The sequence below is a fragment of the Artemia sp. Qi Xiang Cuo genome, chromosome 5 (genome assembly GCF_049724085.1).
Source record: "Artemia sp. Qi Xiang Cuo chromosome 5, ASM4972408v1, whole genome shotgun sequence".
Lineage (NCBI taxonomy): Eukaryota > Metazoa > Arthropoda > Branchiopoda > Anostraca > Artemiidae > Artemia > Artemia sp. Qi Xiang Cuo.
The window spans coordinates 68,173,565-68,196,207 of NC_142798.1; the positions used below are offsets into that span (position 1 = coordinate 68,173,565).

The following is a 22,643-nucleotide window of genomic DNA, read 5'->3' on the forward strand; positions in this document are numbered from 1 at the left end:
GGATGTTCATTGAAAGGGAAATTGAAAGTTCTACTCATTCGTTTAAGTCAGAGGCAATGCTATAGCGTCGCCTGTAGTAAAGAGGCATAGGTGATCAATGTGTTATTGTCTATTTATTTATTTTTTCCAGAGGCAATTCATATGGAAGGGGTGGTCGTATAAATTTCAGAGGGGCTCATTCAAATTCAAATTAAAAGTTCTATTTCCCTTTTTAAGAGTAAAAATGATTGGAAGGCAACAAGCCACCACACTCCCCCCCCCCAGGAAATTGATATATAATCCCTCTTGATTTCTGGGAATATATCTGGTCTATGCTGTTATTATGAAAGTAGAGAGTAACACTAAACCCCCCAAAATGAGTGGAATTTATTCCGTCCAGAAAGGGGGGGGGGTGTCCATTCCTCTTCCTTATCTTCCCCCTCGTGGTCACAGAAACTTTGAGGATGCTCATTCAACCAGAAATAGAGAGTCGTAGTAATTTTTTTATAAGTGGAAAGTGATTGGCGACCAACCAGCCCCTGCCCTCAAATTGTTTTTGACATCTGGTCCTTTTGTTACCCCTTAGGACATCTGATTGACATTTCGAGGTACCTACTCGGTATTTTCTCTGTGGCTGCTCAATTTTACGTGTGGGGAATTTTCCATGTGGGGAATAATCCAGGGGAATGTTTTCCGGAGGGTATTCTAAGCAGGGAGAATTTTCCTGGGGGGGGGGGACGCCAGCACCCACTTCTAAAGTACTTTTAAAAAATACATAAAAAGCTATAAATAAATAAAATAACTCGCAATTACAACACGAAGGATGACCCCTTTCCATCATTCAGTGTACATGCCACTTGTTCAGAGGCATATGGCATGAATTGCGGCACACATCCGCCATTCCACCTCTCCTCGCACCACGTATGGCAAGCTTCTACCCCGCACCGCAGGTGCCAAATAAGGTACGCAATTTTTGGAAGTGAGCTTCTCCTTGATACGCCAAAAAAAAAAAAAAAAAAAAAAAAAAAAAAAAAAAAAAAAAAAAAAAAAAAAAGGTGAATAAACTCTTGTCTATGCCCTCTTTTGAAGGGAACATTATAATAACGCAAGAGGAGCGCCATTCCATTCCCAAATCAATACTCTGTTCAAATCTAACAGTAATTTTAGTGACAATTGCCCCCCCCCCTAATGGGACCAGATTATGCCCTAAATAATACATTGTTCCATTGTTTTTCATAACTTGGATAATCGCTTGTTTTCACTATACGCGTATGTTCTTCTTAACCATATCTATAACGTGGCGTCATTGTCAAATAATGAGAACGGTTGGAACGGCAAATTTGGGACACGAGAACATGGTAAATGAAAACTCTTTGCCTAGTACAAAGTAAAAATCCCTTATTATAGGTCGTAGTTTTGTTTATGGCCCAGGGCTATTTGTGGCCCCATTAGAAGGGGGTCACAACACTCACAATAGCAACCATTATATTTGGAAATACTGTTGATTGGGGAATCATTTGCTTCTACTTTTTTAGATTATTAGCACCAGGGAACCGGGCTTCACCCGGTAGAAGTGTGGATCCCGGTCGCAAAGTTTTTCTCTTCTCTTTCGTAAAACAACTCCAATTTTATTTTATCACTGTAGAAAGCATAACCATTAGGGTATTGGCCGTCTGGGTATTTGTGACGTCATTTATATGAAAACTATTTTTACAAAATGAAGGGTTTAAACGAATTTTCCCAAAGTCGTGACCTTTGTTTTTAGATCTTTGTTTTTACACTATTTTATCTTTTGATCTCTCTATAGATCTTTGTTTTTATACTAGAAAATGAGAGCATGCCAGTTTTCTGGAAAAAATTACAGATATATAAATAAATATATATACATACAATTATTGTTTTTTAAAATATTGTTTCAATTATTGTAAAAAAAAAAAAAAATGATTTCCATACTTAAAGAACATTTGAATCAATTTTGGAAAAATGAAAAAGAATCACACCTAAAACTCCTACATGCGAAGCCATATCAAAACTTACCTCAGGTTATGTCTGAAGACATTTTTTCGACTTTCTTGTTCAGTTTCATTATGATAGTTTCGCTTATGATGGCGTTTGAACTGATCAAAATTATCTTCAACATGTTTATCGTGGTAATAAATGAACTCTTTCATTGGGTTAAAGGTATACACATGGTCTAGTCCTGGACCAGGAAATTCGTGACACGAAGTTGCAACTGAAAGGGAAAATAAAAACAATCAAAGAATCATTATTTATTTCAAATCTTATTTCAAATTTATTTCAAATCAATTATTTATTTCAAACCATTTCAAATCTCCTACCTCCAAAAAATAAAACAAAGCGACACACTGGAAGCTAAGCGGGTTGTTTATGACGTTTAGAATGTTCAGGGTTAGATATGTAGGCACAGAAACAAGGGGGAGGGGGCCTTACAGCCCACAGGGCCCCTCCCAGAATTTAAAATTTTACCCGTTAATTGTTATGTTTCTATTCCATTTACTTATTTTTGAAACATTTTCGAAGTTGTGTACCTACCTCCAACCCCCCCCCCCCAAAAAAATATAGGTATGTGGCGGTAGTCATGTATTCGTTATTTTCTTCGGGCGTTCCTTATATTACGTTGAAAACTCAAGTTTAGAACATAATTCCCCAAGATCCCATGACCCCATGGCTTCTCAAGACCAGAACATAATTTGCACTTTACTGAAAAAAAACAAAACAACAAAAACAAATGAATGTGGATTGTCAGTTTAATACACATATACTGATATTTCTTCCTTAAATTCTTAATAATTTCTGATTTATTAACGTTGAAAAAGTGAAAATATTTCAAGTGTATTTTGTTTTCAGTAAAGTGCAAATTATGTTCTGGCCTTGAGAAGACATGGTTGTCAGCCCTACTCCTTTTAACTTCTGCTCATTTTAAGTTGGATCAGTTATTTATTGTAATTTCTGTTTATTTTGGGTTTCATTTATTTATTGATAGTAATTTGTGGTAGTTTTACGCTTGGAAAATCATTTGACTTTATTTCTGCTTATGTTTGGTTTAGCCCTTTACTTTTCTCTCAAAAACTTATTTTGTGGAAAGAGTTTAAAAAAAACTAATTTCTGTTCGTTTTTTACTGACATAGTCTTTTTTTATGGAAAAAGAAAATAATATTTTAAATTGTTTCGGTTTTTCTATAAGAATCTATAGCTTGACTTGCTATTTGTAGGCCGGAGAAACTTTTTCAACAATTTTTATCAGCATACACCCTTTTGAAAATATTGACACAAATAGTATTGTTTAATATATTTTTTATACCTCCTCAAGTTGAATTGAAAAATAAAACTGAATACCATTCCGAAGAAATTCTATCTATGCTCTTTGAAAACCTGGATTCACTTGCACTCTTTTGATTTAGTTAAATTGTAAGAGCAAAAGTAGTAATAGTAGTAATCCTGAAAGTTTCAACTTAATACCCTCAGTCATTCTTGGGATATTGCTGAGATGTCTTATTGGCAACCAGCATACACACAGTGGCTTTTATTTTAGTTTTAAAGGAACATTAAATTTAAAGCATAATGGGCAAGTTGCATACGTGTGGGGGGGGGGAGGGGTTGAAATACACAATATCCCTAGATACATAGTTACTGGACCATTCAACTATGTTGAACAAAATGGCTATCTCAAAATTTTGATTGGATGTGTTGGGAAAATTAACCGGTTTGGGAGGAGGGCCGCTTGTCCGCCAGTCCCGTTTGACTCTAAAAAAGGTCACTAGAACTTTTAATTTCCAATTGAACTACCTCCTTCAAAAGTTTCTCTGATATTGCTAGCTATGATAGACCGGCACTGCCTCTGATATTACTTGTATTTCCTTCTGACAACCTGCACGCACATAATATTTTAGTTTACTTGAAACTCCCCCTAAACGTTCCCTAAAAGTTTCACCTTAATACCCTTAGCATGATTGGTTACAGTAACTGTAATAGCAGCATTAATAGTATACACATAGTGTCTTCTGGCTAGTTCAAAATCTGCGAAAACTTACCCTGAAAGGCTTATTAAAAAATGTAAGCCGTTTTTTAGATATTACTTTGTCACCCTTTTGGCAATCTACATGCTCATATTTCGTTTTGATTTTGCCTAAATATTCCTTGTAAGCTTCACCTTAATACCCTTAGCTTGTGTAGTAGCAATAATTGTAGTAGCTGTAATATCATTAGTCGCAGTATGCGACTAGAAATTTGGTTTTCTTCAGTATCCCCATCAAAACACGCTGAAAGTTTCAATTTAATACCATCAACCGTTTCCGAAGCAGTGCTGATACGTCCTCTTGATGCCCTCTGCAGGCATGTCGTGTTTCGATTTAGTTCAATACAGTTTCAACATTCCCAAAATTTTCGCCTTAATATCCTTAGCTTTAGAATTAGTAGTAGTAGTAGTAGCAGTAGAATTAATAGTAGCGGATTTAGCCTTAGTAGCAGTATAAGTAGTAGCAGTAGTAATAATAGTAGCAGTAGTAGTAGTATGAGTAGAAGCAGTAGCATTAGGATGCAAATATGTTCTTTTGGTGAGATCAACTTCCCCTACAACAAGTCCTGTAAGTTTCAACTTCACACACCAAACTGCTACTAAGATATTGCTGATACGCCCTTTTGACAACTCCATTACGGATGGTGTGTTGTGATTCAGTTCACCTTCCCACACAAAATTCCCTGAAATTTTATACCCTTAGACATAACTGTAATAGTAGTCATAGTAGTAGTGTTAGTATTAGTAGTAATAGTATTAATAGTGATAGTACTAGTACTAGTAGCAGTAGGAGTATTAAAATCTTGCTTTTTGGTCAGTTGAACATCCCCCCCCATGATACCCCAGAAGTTTCACCTTGATACGGTAAGCCGTTCCAAAAGGGGACGGGGTCTTTTGACCCTCTTTTGATGCCTTTTTATTCTTAATACTATTAGCCTTAAAGGGGCTGCAATTGAAATAGTAGTTGGAGTAGTTTAGTAGCAATAGTAGTAGCGTTAGTAGTAGCATGCACGTATTACCTTTTGGTCAATTGATGTTCCTTCTTAAGCATTCTCTCGAAACTCAAACTTAATACCCAAATCCATTCTTGAAGATACACCTTTTGACAATCCACATGCAACTAGTTTGTTTTGATTTAGCACAAATTCCCCTTTAATATTCTGTCAATTTTTCACCTTTATACACATAGATTTAATAGTGCTAGTACTTAATAGTTATAAGCAGTAGACTTAACTCTCATAGCAATAGTGGTAGTAGTAGGATCAGTAGTAGCAGTAGTAGTGTTATATTAGTAGTAGTAGTAGCACAAGTAGCAATTGTATCAATGGTAGTAGTAGCAGGGAAATGTTGCCTTTTGATTAGTTGAAGATCCCACTCATGATGCCCAAGAAGTTTCATCTTGATACGGTAAGCCGTTCCAAAAATATTGTTGATACGCCTGTATCAGCCATCTGTATGTGCATAGAATGTTTTGATATAGTTCAGTTTTCTCCTCAACGTTTCTTCAAATTTTCACTTCAAAATCCTCAGCTTTGGTAGTACTCGCTGCAGAAGCAGTAGTTGTAGTGGTAGTAGCGGTAGTAGTAGTGGTATTTGTTGTAGTAGTAGTAGTAGTTGCGTGCAAATACTGCCTTTGCCTTTTTCTTCAATTTATCCTCTCCCTTACAATTTCCCGAAAGTTCCAAATTAATATTCTGAGAGTCGTTCTTAAGTTACACCTTTTTGACAACCAATATGCACATAACGTGTTTTGATTTAGTTCAACACTCCCCTCAATATTATCTGAGAAGCTAACCTGAATGCCCTTTGTCTTTTTGGAAAGTAAAGGTCAAACATGCATACCTTCTTCCTCAATACCGAATACTGTATTATTTATTTATTTTTTGGTTTTATAAAAGAGCACTTCATATAGAAGAAGTTGTCTTAAAAACTTCAAAAAGGTCTCATTTGATTGGAAATTGAGAGGGCTAGTGTCCTTTTTAATAGTCGAAAGTTATTGGAGGGCAAAGAGCCCCCCCCCCACACCCATCGCTTCTCCCAACACATCCAATCAAAACTTTGAGATGATCATTTTGTTCAGCGCAGTTGAAAGGTCCAGAGATTATGTCTTTGAGGATGACAACCCTCCCTCCCCCCATAACTCTCAGGGCAAGGGTTGTAAGTTATATCCTCGGGGCATATAAGGTTTTTATAGAAAGGGTGATCATATAAACTTTGGAGAGGGCTCATTGGATTGAAAATTGATAATCAGAAGTTCTAGTGCCCTTTTTAAGAGTCAAAGTGATTGGATGACAGCAACCCCTCGATACGTTGTAAATTCCCGAAATGCATCCAATAGAAATTTTGATATTGCCATTTTATTCAAAATAGTCCAAAGTTCATATAACAAGGCTTTTGGGGTTGAAAGAAACCCCCAGAGCCTGGGGATAAGGGGTGTATGTTATGCCTCAGGGGTATTTAAAGTTTTTACGGAAAGGATTGTTTTTTTTTTTACTTTAGAGGAGGCACATTTGGTTGAAAATTGAAAGTTCTAGTTTCCTTTTAAGACTCAAAAGTGATGGATGGCAACTACACCCCCCCCCCCCGACTACCCCTATTTTCACCAAACGCATCTGATTGAAATTGTGGGATAGAAATTTTGTTTAAAATAGTCAAAGAACATATAACAATACCCCCAGGGTTGACAAACTCCGTCCCCCCAAGTGCCCTGGGGCAAGGGTTGCAAGTTATGCCCTGTGGTATACGGTTTTATGGAGTGGGGGTCATATAAACTTCAGATTGGGCTCATTTGATTTAAGATTGGAAGTTATAGGGCTCTTTTAAGATTCAAAAGTGATTAGATAAACCAGCCCCCCCTCCCATGCCAATATTCACCAAACACATCCAGTCAAAATTTTGAGACAGCAATTTTGTTCAGCATAGTTGAAGCGTATGGAAATTATGTCTTTGAGGATACAACCCCACAGTGCGAAACAAACTAATCTAGACTGGTCAGTTTTGTGAGAATTAAATAAAAAAAAACAAGTTTTTTTTAACTGAAATTAAGGAACGACGTTAAAACTTAAAACGAACAGAAATTATTCCGTATATGAAAGAGGCTGTCTCCTCCTCAACGCCTTGCTCTTTACGCTAAAGTTTTTTATTGTTTAAACAAAATAAGAGTTGTGAGAAAGTCAAACTTTAGAGTAAAGAGCGAGGCGTTGAGGAGGGGACAGCCCCTTTCATACGCGGTATAATTTCTGTTCGTTTTAAGTTTTAACATCGTTCCTTACTTTCAGTTAAAAAAATTTTTTTTATTTACTTTTTGAACGTTTTTGAATTAATGCAGGTTTTGATTTTGGCTCACCGTACATGAATAATTAAAACAAAATTTGCATATTAATTTTACTTTTATTTGGTTAAATGGCTTTCTCGAAACTTGTTTAATTTTATTTGCGAACGTTTTTATTAGTTATAAATATACGTAACTTACGTAAAGAACTTCTATATTCATATATTTTTAATACGTATATTAGGGGGCTCGTTCCCTAGTCAATACCTCGCTCTTTACGCTAAAAGTTCGAATTTTGTTCCAAATTATTTAAAAATGACCCCTTAATCACAAAGGCCGTTAATTATAATAAATAGCTCTTATGAAAGTACTAAAAAATCTTTGGCTTAAAGAGCGAGGTATTGACTAGGGGTGAACCCAATCATACACGTAATATTTTTTGTTCGTTTTAAGTTTTGATGTTACTCCTTATTTTCAGTTGGAAAACTTGTTTTTTTATACTTAATTTCTTATCTTTTTTTTTAAATAATGCTGGGAAATCCGGCGTCCCCTTCATAGCAATGTCCCTTCCCCCATGAAAACTTCCTTCAAGGAAAGATATTTCCTCATAACCCCCGACCCACCCACCCCCTACTACCAGGAAAAATCCCCCCTGAAAACGTCTGTATACTTCCAAATAACCAATACTATATGTTAACATTGGGTAAAGTTCATAACTTTCAGCCCTCCCCCTGGAGACTTCGGGGGATTAAGTCATCCTAAAGGACATACTTATCATATTTTCAACCATGATGAACAAAATGGCTATCTCAAAATTTTGATCAGGTGACTTTGGGAAAAAAATGAGCGTGGGAGGGGGCCTAGTTGCCCTCCTTTTTTTTGTCACTTAAAAGGGCACTAGAACTTTTAAATTTCGTTCCAATGAGTCCTCCCACGATATTCTAGTACCACTGGGTCTATAATATCACCCATGAAAAAAAACAAAAACAAAAAAAAAACAAATAAGCACCCACCCGTGATCTTTCTTCTGGCAAAAAATACATAATTCCATATTTTGGCAGATAGGAGCTTGAAACCTATACAGTAGGGTTCTCTGATACGCTGAATATGATGGTGCGATTTTCATTAAGGTTCTATAGCTTTTAGGGGGGTTTTCCCCCTTTTTTCGAAAATCAGCCAAATTTTCTCAGGTGCGTAACTTTTGATAGGTAGGACTAAACTTGATGAAAGTTATATATTTGAATTCAGCATTGAAATCTGATTCTTTTGATGTATCTATTGGTATCAAAAACCCGTTTTCTAGAGTTTCGGTTACCATTGAGCCGGGTCGCTCCTTACTTACAGTTCGTTACCACGAACTGTTTGAAACGTATTTAAAAATCAATAGTATTTTAAAAATTTCTTCGTTTGGTGCACCGTTATCTATCTTGTCTTATCCTTTTGAAAGACCGGCCATACAATATTTTATTTTGATGTGAATTGTTTTTCATGGCAGCATGTTCAGCATGATCAGCATGATCAGTAACGCAGCATGTCTGCTTTTAAGATCATCAAAACCATTATGGTTACAAAAAATCCATTATCTATTTAATTTTATGTTCTGTTTTTGCTCTTTTTCTTCCTACTCAATTCGGAACTGAGGGAAGATGTATTTACGATAGCCTACGATAATGCTATTGCTATTTATGGCAGTAACGATTCTTGGACTTTTTCGTTAATAAACTATCAAAAAACGGCAGACAACATACACCAAAGTCTGAATTGTTGAGGCCTGTACTATCCAGATACAACGTTAGAATATCAATACAAACCCTTCTTCACAAATTCATGCATGTTTGTACATGAAGAAGAATGGAATCCTGCGTTAGAAAAATGGTTTTACCTCCTAGCGGTTGTGAGCCCTCAAAAGGACTAGTATGTACAAAAAAAAACTAAAACAAACACATGTAATAAAGCTTCTGAAGCTGCAATTCAAAAATCATTTCCTTTCATAAAAGATAAGAAAATTAATAAAAAAGAAAAGGAAAGGAAAAGAAAGGAAAAAAGAAAAGTAAAAGCAAGAAAAAAGAAAACGGAATCAATTGAAGAAAGAAAAGGGAAAGTAAGGCAAAAAGAATAAGAAAAGTAAGGAAAAAAAGAAGAAAAATACGTGAACAACAAAAAAAGGTTAGAAGCGGAATACAAACTTTAGAATCGGACTACAAACTTTAGAAACGAACTACAAACTTTTGAAACGGACTGCAAGCTTCGGAAGCGGACTACAAGCCTTGAAAACGGACCACAAAATTCAAAAACGGAAGAAAAACTTTGAAAACAGACTACAAAGCAAAAGCAAGCACAAAAAAGCAACAGTAAGAAAAAAGGAAAGGAAAAGCAAGTAAAAACGGAAAAGTAAGAAAAAATTAAGTGAAAAAGTCAGGAAAAAAGAAAAGAAAAGGGAGAAAAAAGAAAAAGCAAAGAATAGAGAAAAGAAAAAGAAAAATATGAAAAAAGTATATCGATTGTGACGTCATCCGTCATCTTGTATAAGACGATGCAGTTTTTGTAAAAAAAAGGGATTTTATTTTAAATATTACGTGTTGTTAATAACAAAAGCGAATAGAAGCAAAAATTTCCTATAACATGAGCCATTAAACAGCTTTCTATGATGTTCCAGTGCCCCACTAGCAGTTGAGAAAAAAGAAAAAAAAGAGGACACTGTGAGTTTCATGTATAGGCTTTTCGACCATGGTAATTCCAATGATGTACTTTTTATTTCGACCTGACTTCGTTTCAAAATAAATAAATTTGGGCTACTATTGGCCGAGCTTCTAAAAAGAGCATATCCAGGATTTTGTTTCGGGGGCGAGAGGCGGAGGGCGTGGGTAAAAAAACATTTACAAAAGGCATTAAAAATTAGTTTAAATGCAGTTTTGCTACTTTTTACGGTTCGGAGAGAAATTTTGGGCGGGCGGCGGGGGGGGGCAAGAGGGTAAACTCAATAACCTTCCCCCTCCCTCCCCGGATACGGCCATGGTATCAAATTAAGCATACAGAATATTTTGAAACAATCAACAAGACACTAGTGTGATGGATTCACTTATTGATTGCAGATAGAGCACAATTTTGTTAATGCACTCTCTCCAACGAAGTAACGTCTTAATATACCAATAAATCGAGGGCAACGCCAAGCAGCATAAAGATTTTCAGGCAAAGAACAGATCAAACAACAAAACAAAAAGCAGAAATAAAAAACTACAGGTGACCAAACCAGCACAATTATAATGCAATCCACAACTACAGCTACAATTATCGTTCGGGGATCCTGACATCCTAACAAAACCCTATCTTCTAGAAATACCGTTTTTGGTACCTAGACGTTTTTGGCTTGTGACCCCCCCCCCCCCCACCCCGAAGAAAAATCTTGGCTACATTACTGAAAATTGAAAATCAATTGTTAATTTTTAGTAAAAATAACCGACTGAACTAAGAAATAGCAATGAATTAAACCCAACGCACCTACCCCCCCCCTCCCCGTCGAAAGTCAAACCTGTGTGCATTCATTATCGCTCTGAGAGGACTTACTTCCTTCAACTTTAAATACACTGCTATCCGGCTTTTCTGGTGAAAACTCTTCATAGTCAATATAGTAATGATCATAGTGAGATCCTAAGATGTTATTGAATCCTTTCATTTCATAGCGTACTGGGACTACATGTCCATCCTGAAAATAGATGAAATATGAAAATAAAAACAGAGAAAATGAATGGAGAAAAAGTCAAAAGATAAGAAAATTCAAAGAAGAAAACAAAATACACAACCGAAAAAGAAAATAGCGAAAAATGGCAACTAAAATACTTTTAGATATAAAAAAAAAAACTTTTGTACTTTAATTATTTTAGTTAGGTACGTTACCCTTGCCAAGGTGTTATGTCCAACCAGAATAAAATCTTATAATCGATTACAATGACACTGATATCATATAACCAATGGCATCACCTCTTGGAACAGACGCCAAGGAGGACAGCAGAAAAACTGGTTGAATCTGGCCAAATCAGATCTTGAACTTAACGGAGGGTTCAGAAAGTTTGGACACAAATGGACAAACCAGTGGAACCCACTTGCAGAGCAGCTGGAAGCAGACCGAACTACACCGACCAAACGAAGATCCTCAATACCAGGCAAGGTGAAACGCCTGATTTCCACCAGAAGTACAAGTAAGTAATTGCAATGCAACATCACGGTACATAACACAAAAACAGTACAATAAATAGTAAAATACAAATTAAATAATATGAAGAACTATTGTAATATAACAACAATAAAAACCTAGGTTAAACGGCTTGAGGGCTTTAGAGTTGGAATCAGAGTCAGGGGTAGTTTGTTTGTGTTGCAAGAAATAGAGACGCATCCACAACAGTATTTGACAGGTGTGAAGACAGTTGTTGCCCAAGCATACGAAATGAAGGCTTAGAAATAAACAAAAATAATTTATTACATGTAATGCAAAAAATTAATTCGAGAGCCTTCGAAAGAAGATCATTAGACAATGATCGACAACGGTATAAAAGTAGTTTTAATTTTTTTTTTTTAATACTTGTACACTAAGAAATACAAGGTGAAACAATTTCTCAAAGATAATTCCCTGTTTTTAAAGGGCCAAGGGCATTAAAATAAAACTATTTTTACCCCTTAGACCCATCTTAGATTTTTACCAACCATTTTAGGTCTTTGACGCATTTTAGATCTTTGTCAGCGTTGCCATATATTAATATATAAAACAGATAGTATTTATCATTATATTGACAACAAGTGTCGAAAATTAGAATTAGATATATAAATATATACATATATATATATATATATATATATATATATATATATATATATATATATATATATATATATATATATATATATATATATATATATATATATATATATATATATATATATATATATAAATAAAAAAAATTTAAATTTAAAATAAAGTTTAGCTAGTGTAAGCAGTCGGAATTAAACGAAAAAAATAAATAAAACTAAAAGCTTTGATTTTAAATAAACACAGTTTGAGCCAAAAGGCTTTCTAATAAAGTATAAAGGTTTTCTAATAAAATATAAAGGACTTCAAATATAATGACTTTCCAATAAATGATAAAGGTTATCAAATATAAATGCTTTCTAATAAAAAAAAAACTCAATCTCACCCACAAGCAGACACTTGTAATGAAAAGAGTTGCGAAGCTATTTGAAGTATTTTATATATTGAGGAGTTCTGCATAAGCGGTTTACGTAAGGGTGTAGAAAAACACAGTTTATCTTCTTTTCCTTTTAAAATTCATTTGTGAGCCTTTTAGCAAGGAATTGATCAAAACAGATTTTATAGAAGGAAAACAAACTATTTAGCAAGCGACAGCAGAACTTTTTTTTTTTTTGAAATATTTATCCTTATTTTCGGAAAGAGAAAAAAGAGAAGCAAGGTATATAAAGAAAAACGTAAGAAATTATAGAGTGCATCGTAAGAATCTAAATATTTATTTTGTGTGTTTATTCGGGGGTGGGGGGGGGGGGGTAAATCCATTTTTGAGGGATTGATACACTTTCTTTGTTTTTATTCTGTAATAGAGCCAAGACGGTTGGAAGTGTTTAATTGACTTATAGTCTCTGTTTGTTTTTGCTTTTTTTGCAATGTGGTGTCCTAGATCAGACAACATTAAAGAATTATTTTTACAGTTTTCGGCGTAGAATTTGAAAGTCTCCCCAGAAAAGAATGCGCATATGAAAGTTAGCTAAAGTGGTGAAAAAAAAACCCATACAGGTTAGCATCAAACAGCTGAAATTTTTTAATAATTTGAGGAGATATTAGTCGGATTATTACCAGGAATTTTTTATAAAAATACAAAGCAAAGTACATAAATTGCCTTGATATTAAAATCTTACATCATCTAACAAGTGGAGTTGATTGAATCTAGTGGCAGATCCAGGGAGGAGGGGGGACCCCCTTGCCCTGGACACCTTTTAATTTGGGCAGACCCACATTAATACGAATCTGTCAAGAAAGAAAACTTACAAAATAAACACTCCAGTGTAGGAATCTACCAAGCAAAAGCATAACCTCCAGAATCTCTTGGCAAAAGCTTTCAGAGACGTTTTACCTCGGGCAAGTAGCTCCCCATCAGTGGCGTCAATCCGAGAGAACGTAAAGGGGGAGGGAAAAAATTAATTACTCAAATTCGAGGGAAAAGGGACAGTTTTGCTCTTTTTTTTCAATTTTTTTAATGAAAATACCAAAAAAGGTATTTTCTAAAATAATAAAGGCCAACAAAAGTACACTTCAAATTTTAGGAGGAACTACTGCCCCCAATTGACACCTCTGCAATCCATACAAAGAAGGGAGTCTGCATATGTGCCTTTGTTGAACATCGCAATATTTAACGATAAAAACAAATCAAAATTCCTACCTGCTTCTTCAGCCATAGAGTATAGGTATTTGTTTTATCACCAGATGTTGTAATGTTCCTCCATACTTGGCAATTCTCACCTTCAATTACTTCATCACCAACATGCTAGAAAGAAAAAAAAAATCAATAGATAAGCGTTTCTTGCTGAAAATTAACTAAAATCAGCGCTGAAATGAGTCCAGTTTTTTTTTCATTTTTTCATCCCCCCCCCCTCTTCTCCTCTCAGTAGTACTAACGTTTTTAGAGTCCAAAACTAACAACTGCATTTATGTACCCCCCCCCTCAAACACGAAAAAGCGAATTTAACATCTTTACCATATCAGTTAGTTCTTAAACTAATTAGAAGTAAATAAATTAATTATAATTTTAGGGCACTCTATAAACAAATACCATTATCAAGCATCTACCCAGCCGTTTTGTACGGTGCCCTTACGTCTTTTCCACGGTGACACCAAGGTTTAAAAATTCAATAAAAGAGTAATTTTTTTGCTCCTAAATCTCTGTGATTACTGTCTAATTAGAGGTTGAAATCCTCACATTTCACCCCTAATAGCCTACTCTTAACTCGACCAAATAAAATACATTGTGTATGTTATCTTACAAAACAATGCACTCGAAAATTAGGCAAGGTTTTTCCTTTCCATTTGTTTTTAAACATTTTTTTTTTCATTTCCATTTTTTTTTTTGTAACACTTAATCCAATTACTTTTCAGACAACCCTTACATAATGCTCACAGCCCGTTCAGACGCACGAGGAAACGCTCAAAAACCGATCGTTACAATAAGTAAACCAATCGGTTTTTCCCATAGTAACAATCAGTTTCGGGGCTAGGAATTTTTGTAGTTTCCCTATGGTACCGATCGGTTTTTCGTGTGTCGCCGAGCAAAAATGAGCAATCATTTTTAAAAGTGGAGAGCATGTCAACTATCAAGCGCGCGAAAGTTCGAGATTTGGTGGTTCTTGTGCAGAACCTTCAGTTTTTATTCAACGCAAGTAATGTTTTGTATAAAACTAGCACAAAAGAGGAATATACTTGGCAAGAAATAAATTTGGCTTAGAGACTTGGCATATGCAGGCAGGGGCGAATATACAGTATTTTTATTGGGAGGGGGGAGAGGGGTCAGAGATTCAGACGTTGAAAAAGATCTTGAGATGCATCTTGAAACCGAAGTTAAACAGATGGTTGCAAATGATAGAGACCGTCAGCGTCGCAAGCTAAATATTGTTGTTTTTGGTGTCCCCCTTCAGACAAATGATGAACTCTACATCAAAAAATATCTTACGAGTGATTATGAGCTCCCAAACATAAGAGTCTCTAATGTCCGTCGTCTGAGGAGTCAGCAAAGCCAAGTTGTAACAACCATTACCGAAAAATGGCCTGTTCTCATATTATTCACAGTCCCAGATTTAAAAACTAAGAAGCAAATTCTCCAGTATTTTTATTGGGGGGGGGGAGAGGGGCAAGAGGGGTCCATATCTGGATAGTCAAAGGGCATGGGATGTATAATATTTTTTTCTCCACAATATTGGGGGGGGCGCAACTGACCCCCCTTGCCACCCCCAAACGACGCCCCTGTGTACATGTGCATGTTATCTGAGCTCTTTAGAAACAATTTTGCGCCGATCGTTTGAACATTTTCCCCTCGTACTGATTGATTTTTTTTCATCGGCTTTACCATGTGTCTGAAATAAAAAATTAAACATCAAAGAGTTAAACAAACATAAACAGAACAAACAGATAAATCTCAAGATGAAGAAGCAAACGGGATTACGGCCAGTAGAAGGAAAAGCGAAACTAAAACGGTGCGTCGTTAATTCTAGCTCAGAAAGCAAACAAAAACCTGTCAAAAAATCCTAAAACATGTGAAAAACAAATAAATAAATAAAACATAAATTAGAAACCCTTTTTGAATTATCATTATTTTAGGAAGAGAATCAAAATAAAAAACATGCTGAATATATAGATTGCAACATTATTGAAAAAACAATTAGGTGAATAAAGGCCGATATGTTCTTATACCAGAAATGAAAACAAATAATCCTCCACAAAAATAAAAAACAAAAGAAATAGTTAAATTTTTTTTTTATAAATAAACAGTAACTGACTGAGTTAGGTAAATAATTAATATTCAAACTTCTCTTTAAACAAATTAATATCAATTCCGAATATTAACATTAAATCTAACTATAAAATTCTCCAAAATCTATTCCTAAATACTAAACACAAAATTTGCGGATAAACAGTCATCAAATAATATATGTCAAAAGACAAGTGTGTTCCTAAGCGGTAAGTACTTCAAAATACAATTTTAAAGTCTTGTGCGTCTGAATTTTGTTTTTAAATACTTAAGTACATGAATTGAACTTAAGCAATATTTGAAGAACTGTTTTATAATGTCAATCGAAAATCCGTACATAAATATTTCAGTGTTGACAACTCAATTCACTAGAATCAGTGTTGTAACAAGTTTCAAATTGTACTTAAGCATTAAGGTATCTCAAATTTGTACTTAATTTCTTCTCATTTAATTCTTGGACAAAAACAAGACGAAAACGTACAAGAAGTACCTTAGTTTTATTGAAGCAGTACTTTAGCAACCATTTTCCAATGACAATCTATTACTTGTAAAATGCGCATTTATTAACTGAATTCAGGGCCAGATCCAGAGAGGAAGGGGACCCCCCTTGCCAGGACATCTTTTAATTTGGGCAGTTCTACATTCATACAAATTTCAAGGAAAAATATACAAAAAAAAAAACATTCTAGTGTAGTAATCTGTCAAATAAAAGCATCAATTATAACCTACCCCCATTCACTTCGTTTCCCGCAAATCTATTGGCCTTTGGCAAGTAGCTTCCCATCGGTGGCGTCAATCTGAGAGAACGTAGAGGGAGAGGGCAAATGTAAATGTCAAATTCGTGGGAGAAGGGACAACTTTGTTTTTTTTTCAATCTGAGAGAACGTAGAGGGAGAGGGCAAATGTAAATGTCGAATTCGTGGGAGAAGGGGCAACTTTGTTGTTTTTTTCAATCTGAGAGAACGTAGAGGGAGAGGGCAAATGTAAATGTCGAATTCGTCGGAGAAGGGGCAACTTTGTTGTTTTTTTCAATCTGAGAGAACGTAGAGGGAGAGAGCAAATGTAAATGTCAAATTCGTGGGAGAAGGGGCAACTTTGTTGTTTTTTTCAATCTGAGAGAACGTAGAGGGAGAGGACAAATGTAAATGACAAATTCGTGGGAAAAGGTGCAACTTTGTTGATTTGTTTTCAATTTTTTTTTTTCAATCTGAGAGAACGTAGAGGGAGAGGGCAAATGTAAATGTCAAATTCGTGGGAGAAGAACTTTTTTTTCAATCTGAGAGAACGTAGAGGGAGAGGGCAAATGTAAATGTCAAATTCGTGGGAGAAGGGGCAACTTTGTTGTTTTTTTCAATTTTTTTAATGAAAATACCAAAAAAGGTATTTTCCAATAAAATACAAACAAAAGTAAATTCCAAATTCTAGGAAGGGGAAAAGCAAAAAATTTACGAGGCAAAGCCCCCTCCCCCTGCAACCGATTGACACCCTTCTACTCATACAAAAGAAGGGAGACAACAAAAGTGCTTGTAACATTTAATCATATTTATTAACGTATTTACTAACGAATTTTGTCCTACAAAAAAGGAATTTTACAAGATGATTGGCTACTGTTTTGCTGTTTTTTTTCACTGAGATTTTTCTCTTTGTTGGTTTTTGCTACTGTTTTTAAACTAAAAATACAAAAGGGACAGAGAAGGCTATCGAGACTCATGTGGTTGAATTGAGTATGAAACTCCAGCTAGAGAATGCTCACAACAGACTTGACTCTTATTTGCTGGAACATTGATCAACATGGATCCTTTTTTCCAATAACCGCCTGAAGTTGAGTCTCGCAAGATTCACTTCTAGGGCCAGTACTGTTCTTAATGTATGTTGATGACCTTATCGCTGCGGTTATAAACCAAAACAAAAAGCTTGAGGAAAGTGTATTAAATGTACATATTATCATCATTTAATCTTTTGAGATTTTGTTTCCCAACCTAGGGATTTTTTACAAGTGAATTTGGGGATATTGTCAAGTTATCAGAGGCAGTTCTAACTGACATGGACACTTTTGTGCTGAAGAATTTTTTATTTTATTTTAACCTTAATATTTATAAATTTATATTGGTAATATATTAAAAATGTTTTATAAATAGGTTTCTTTAAAATTTCGGAGACAGTGGTGAATCCAACATTAATTCATTCTTGACAACTAAGACGTGTAGAAGACAGAAAAAAATAATGCGGCCAGTATTTTATTAGAGTTAAGGCATAAATAAAGGAAGTTAATGAAGATTTAAGGGAAATGTAAACTTCTTGGGAGCGTATAAAGAGGGAGGCTTAGAACAGATTGGGATAGAAGAGGAGCTTGCGCAGCTGTGTCGGCCTCAGGTGACTTGGTACCGCAGTGAGTCTGTTAGTAGCAGTAACTTCCTTTAAAGTCACGAAAACGGTCATATAGCAAGATTAAAATGATTCTTTGGGTTTTAGTATTCACACCTAACAACTATTGCCAATTGTCAAGTATTGCCAACGATTTCCTATTATACACTCCTAGAAAAACCTTATATTTTTTCAAGTGTTGATGTTTTGTATTTAATATCAAATTTTTTTTGGGCACTTTTTGTTTTCACGCCTGACTGCTAAGGCCTGAGCCTAAAAAGCAGATAAATAAGGAGTTCGATAAATCACCTTGACAATCATTATGACTTACTTCAAAATCATCAAGATCAGGAATGACACCTTGTGGTGCCACTGGAGAATCGCCAGCACCGGTAATTTGAAAGCAGTTCATCTCATTCTGCACCGTTTCAGTAGTCATCGGTGCAACTCGGTACATAACCCCATAGTCACCTTCATTAGCTAGCTGATATGTTTTCATCATCCCTATAAAGATTTCAGCAAGCTACAGAAGGTAAATAAATACATAATACTTACAAAAAGGTTTCTCATCTCCTTTTTTGTTTTGTGGGAAATACGAAAACCTCTGCCTCAACCCAGCCCCTCAGCTCTGGTCTGAAATTGGCCCCTGGTTATGTGAACTTTTCAGAATTAACGTTTACTAAGATAAAAGCAAGCAGTGAGTTAGGTTACAATCTAAAAAATAAATTAAGAGACTAGTTAGACCGGCGGCTCTCTGGAAACACAACCAAACTGCAATTTTCAAAAACTTGAAAAATGTAGATACTAGGTGCTGGAAGAGGACAGCCGATTTATTATTCTCGCTAAGTTTATGACATTATGAAGTAGAGCCTCTCACAAAAGCATAAATTGAGACTTTATATTACTTTATGTAATCTTACGGAGCATATTCTATCCATAGCGTATATAGTGCCAAGCAGAACCGCTCCTAGGGGTTGGTGGCATCCGGGGAAAAATTAATTATAGTACCCTCCCCCAGACTCCAATATAAGCAAAAAAGTCGAATCAAAGTGAAAAATTGGATCGAAGTGGGCAATTCCCCAGCCCCTAAGCCACGGCGCCCAAGGCAACCACTCTCCCCCCTCCCTAGGAACAACACTGGTAACTTTAAAATTACTCGTAAATTAATAAACAATTCTTAGAAAGCCTTTCACGCCATCTTTTTATCACATAAAATCATCAGCCCCATCTCCATTCTATTTTTAATTTGTGAATAATTTACTTATGATCATATTGGCGATTTTAGCTGATTATCCTGACGGTTTTTGGATATTTAAGTCGCCCTAGTGTAAAAAGACCTATTTAAGTGTGCAAGTTAACACACATAGCTTAATCATTTACCATAGAAAATACAAGTGTAGTGGGAAAGCTGTTTCTACCGCAAAAGGAGCAGACGTCAGCTATTTTCATTTTAGCACTGCAGCAGAGGAAGTTCCCAGTCAATAGAGGCATTTCATTTTAGCACTGCAACATAGGAAGTTCCCCGTCAAAAAAGGGTTACCATTTTAGCACTGCAACAAGGAAGTTCCCTGTAAATAAAGACTATGTTTAATGTAGTGACTGTTATATTGCGGAATAGAATTTCTACAAATCTTTTTTTTAATTTATACAAATACATTTTTCAATATCTAGGGAGGGGGCAATTTTACTGTTTTTTAAACTTGTTTAATGAAAATACCAAAATTGCATTTTTCAATGAAAATATCAAATCAAGGTACTTTTCAAAATCAAGGTGAGGAGCAAAATCTGGAGGAGGGGGTTAATCCCCCTCCCAATTAAAGGTACTGCGTACAATTAGATAGCAAATTTTACTTGAATCTGACAAAAATCCCTGTATTGGTACTTACCACCATAGAAATCGATCCGACTGTCTCCAGCTTCAAAATCAATCCATGCTGAAAAGGGCTCAACAATTTCCGCATACGGTATGTTCAAACTTCCTCGGAGAATGTAGTAATCTCCAAAACTTGGCTTTTTATGGGCCTTTAAACTTTTTAGATGTTCCTATAAATAAAAATACATGCATCAAATAATGTTTATGTTACAACTATACCTACACAATAAAGAGGAGTTTTCAGCCCCTCCAACCCCCCAAAAAACGGCTTAAGATTATCTTTTGGGCATTTCATACACCCTCTCGACCTCAGAAGAAATCCACAGATAACCATAACTCGTAATGAGTTGTAACTCGTAATGAGTTCCAATGACTCATTACGGTTGCGCCATCTGCTGGAACGAACTCAGTAGTTTCAGAAAATGTGAAACGCATTTTGAGAAAAGAACTATCAATTGAGGAAGAATAGTCATTTGATGCTGATTCAGGAACGGTAGCAATTGTTTCAATTAATCTTAATGGTGAAAGTTTGCAAAATGCATTGAAAAAGATGGTTGATGACAGTGAGAAGAGATCGAAAAAATAAATTTCAAATCAAGGCCGTATCCAGGGGGGTTAGGGAGTTTGAACCACCCATCCCTGAAATTTTTGTTCGAGTCGTAAAAACGTGACAAAAATGCATATGAAAGAATTTTTGATGCTTTTTTTGTAACCTACCCCTCCCCCCAAAAATAACCCTCCCCGAAAAAGAACCTGGATTCGGCCCTGATTCAGGTATAATACTTATACAATTTAATGTAATATAGTGCTTAAAAGTACATGAATCCTTAGAAGATAAATCAAAAACGCATTATATAAGTTATTTTTGCAGTTCCAATTTTACCAATGTGGTAGGGCGGACGCATAAACTCTGGGTCGAGTCTCAGGTCCCAATGGCTCATTGCCTCCCAAATTCGGCCACAGTATTATTTTTTTGTTTTCAGAATTCAATTCAAACATTGCAGCAGTTTCTATTTGCAAGGGTCGCTCATTACTTACAGTTTGTTTCTACGATCTTTTTGGCCCAAAGCCGTCTGAAATTAGAAAGCGGGCTACTACTCCCTCCTTCAACCCCCAATTTTTGTATTCGAGTTTAATTTGTGTAAAACGCTGCTTCAACAATAAGCAATATACCTGAAAAAACTTACTCAGACAACTAATTCTTAGGAGCCTCCTCATAGGAGACCCCCTCCTTTAACAGGAGGAGGGCCTCAAATATAAAAAATTGATTATAGGTTCATCATTTCCACAGTTTTCAAGGCAAATTCTTTCAACAAATCTGATTTATAAGGGTATTCTTATAGATGTCAGTGGAGGGCGATGCCACCGGGAAACAAGAAACCATTAAATATTGTATATAAATAAAAAATTATTTAAATTATTAGCTTTTAAATGAACTTGAACTTGATTTTATTTAACAAAAACATAAACAGAAATTTTGTACAAAGGAGAAGAGAGGCATCTCGTAATGTCTCCTTTATCAAATAATATGAAAAAGAAATTACACTTCCCGCTAACATAACTTCAAAAAAGAAAAGAAAAATTTATAAGAATATAACAAAATTTAAAATAAATTTAAAGAAGAAATGAAAAAAACATAACTTAACTATCGACTCACGGAGATAGGGATGGGATTTACTTAACAAAATATCGCCAAAAAACCTCCTGATGGCACTTTTTCACTCCCCTACCTCCATCAATTTTCCAATGGTACTGTGACCCCACCAGTTCTCCTCCTTTGTGCATGTAGGCATGTCAACATGTGAATATAATCCCTTTCATATTACATAAAGATACATGTGCAATAAGAGGGGTGCTATCACCCAGTACTGCCAATATTACAAGCGCAAGTCAAAAAAAAAAAAAAATCCGGGAATGAAGAGGGATTTGGCATGAAATTCTTCTCCTTTTCACCCACTCCCCCAACCATGGGCGTAGGGAGGGTGAGGCAGGGGGCAGCTTCCCCCCTAGACCTTCACTTTACTTGCAGAAGTAGAATCAATATTTCGATCCATGTGATATTTTTGACCTCACAAATGCCTTCATTCAGGCTAATAACTCCATAGGCCACATTAGTAGAATGGGGGGTGCCAGTCCCGTACGTACACCAAATATGGGCATAGAGTCATTAGGGAGAACACGTGGTAATGTCAGTCCCGTACGTACACAAAATATGGGCATAGAGTCATTAGGGAGAACAAGTGGTAATGTCAGTCCCGTACGTACACCATATATGGGCATAGAGTCAGTAGGGAGAACACGTGGTAATGTCAGTCCCGTACGTACACCAAATATGGGCCTAGAGTCCCTGGGGAGAACACATGGTTAATGGGGTCAATGACCTAAATTTCCAAGTCAACAACAACAACATCGACCTTGACATTTGCTGAGAGCGTGCACTTACAACAACAACAACATCGACCGTGGAACACCTGTGCTGTCAACCTCAATTCCCCTATCGTGAATCAATAATTCCCCTTAGAAACAACAAATTAATTCCCCTTTCTTGACAGATCAATCAACCAATGACATCATCTGTCAGACTTTAAAAATTTTCACATA

The 22,643-nt window shown here is 35.7% G+C and overlaps 1 protein-coding gene across 1 annotated transcript in view; it reads right to left on the reverse strand.

Annotated features, from left to right (window-relative positions):
• The window catches only part of CtsK1 (C1 family peptidase 26-29-p), a 126,363-nt gene that overhangs the window by 22,488 nt on the left and 81,232 nt on the right, over positions 1 to 22,643 (reverse strand). Inside the window, exons 3-7 of the mRNA XM_089089877.1 lie at positions 20,056 to 20,212; positions 18,501 to 18,673; positions 13,727 to 13,831; positions 10,851 to 10,989; positions 2,017 to 2,212 (exon numbers count right to left, since the gene is read on the reverse strand). Of these exons, the coding sequence (XP_088946003.1) occupies positions 2,017 to 2,212; positions 10,851 to 10,989; positions 13,727 to 13,831; positions 18,501 to 18,673; positions 20,056 to 20,212 (770 nt within the window). The remainder of the gene's footprint in view (positions 1 to 2,016; positions 2,213 to 10,850; positions 10,990 to 13,726; positions 13,832 to 18,500; positions 18,674 to 20,055; positions 20,213 to 22,643) is intronic.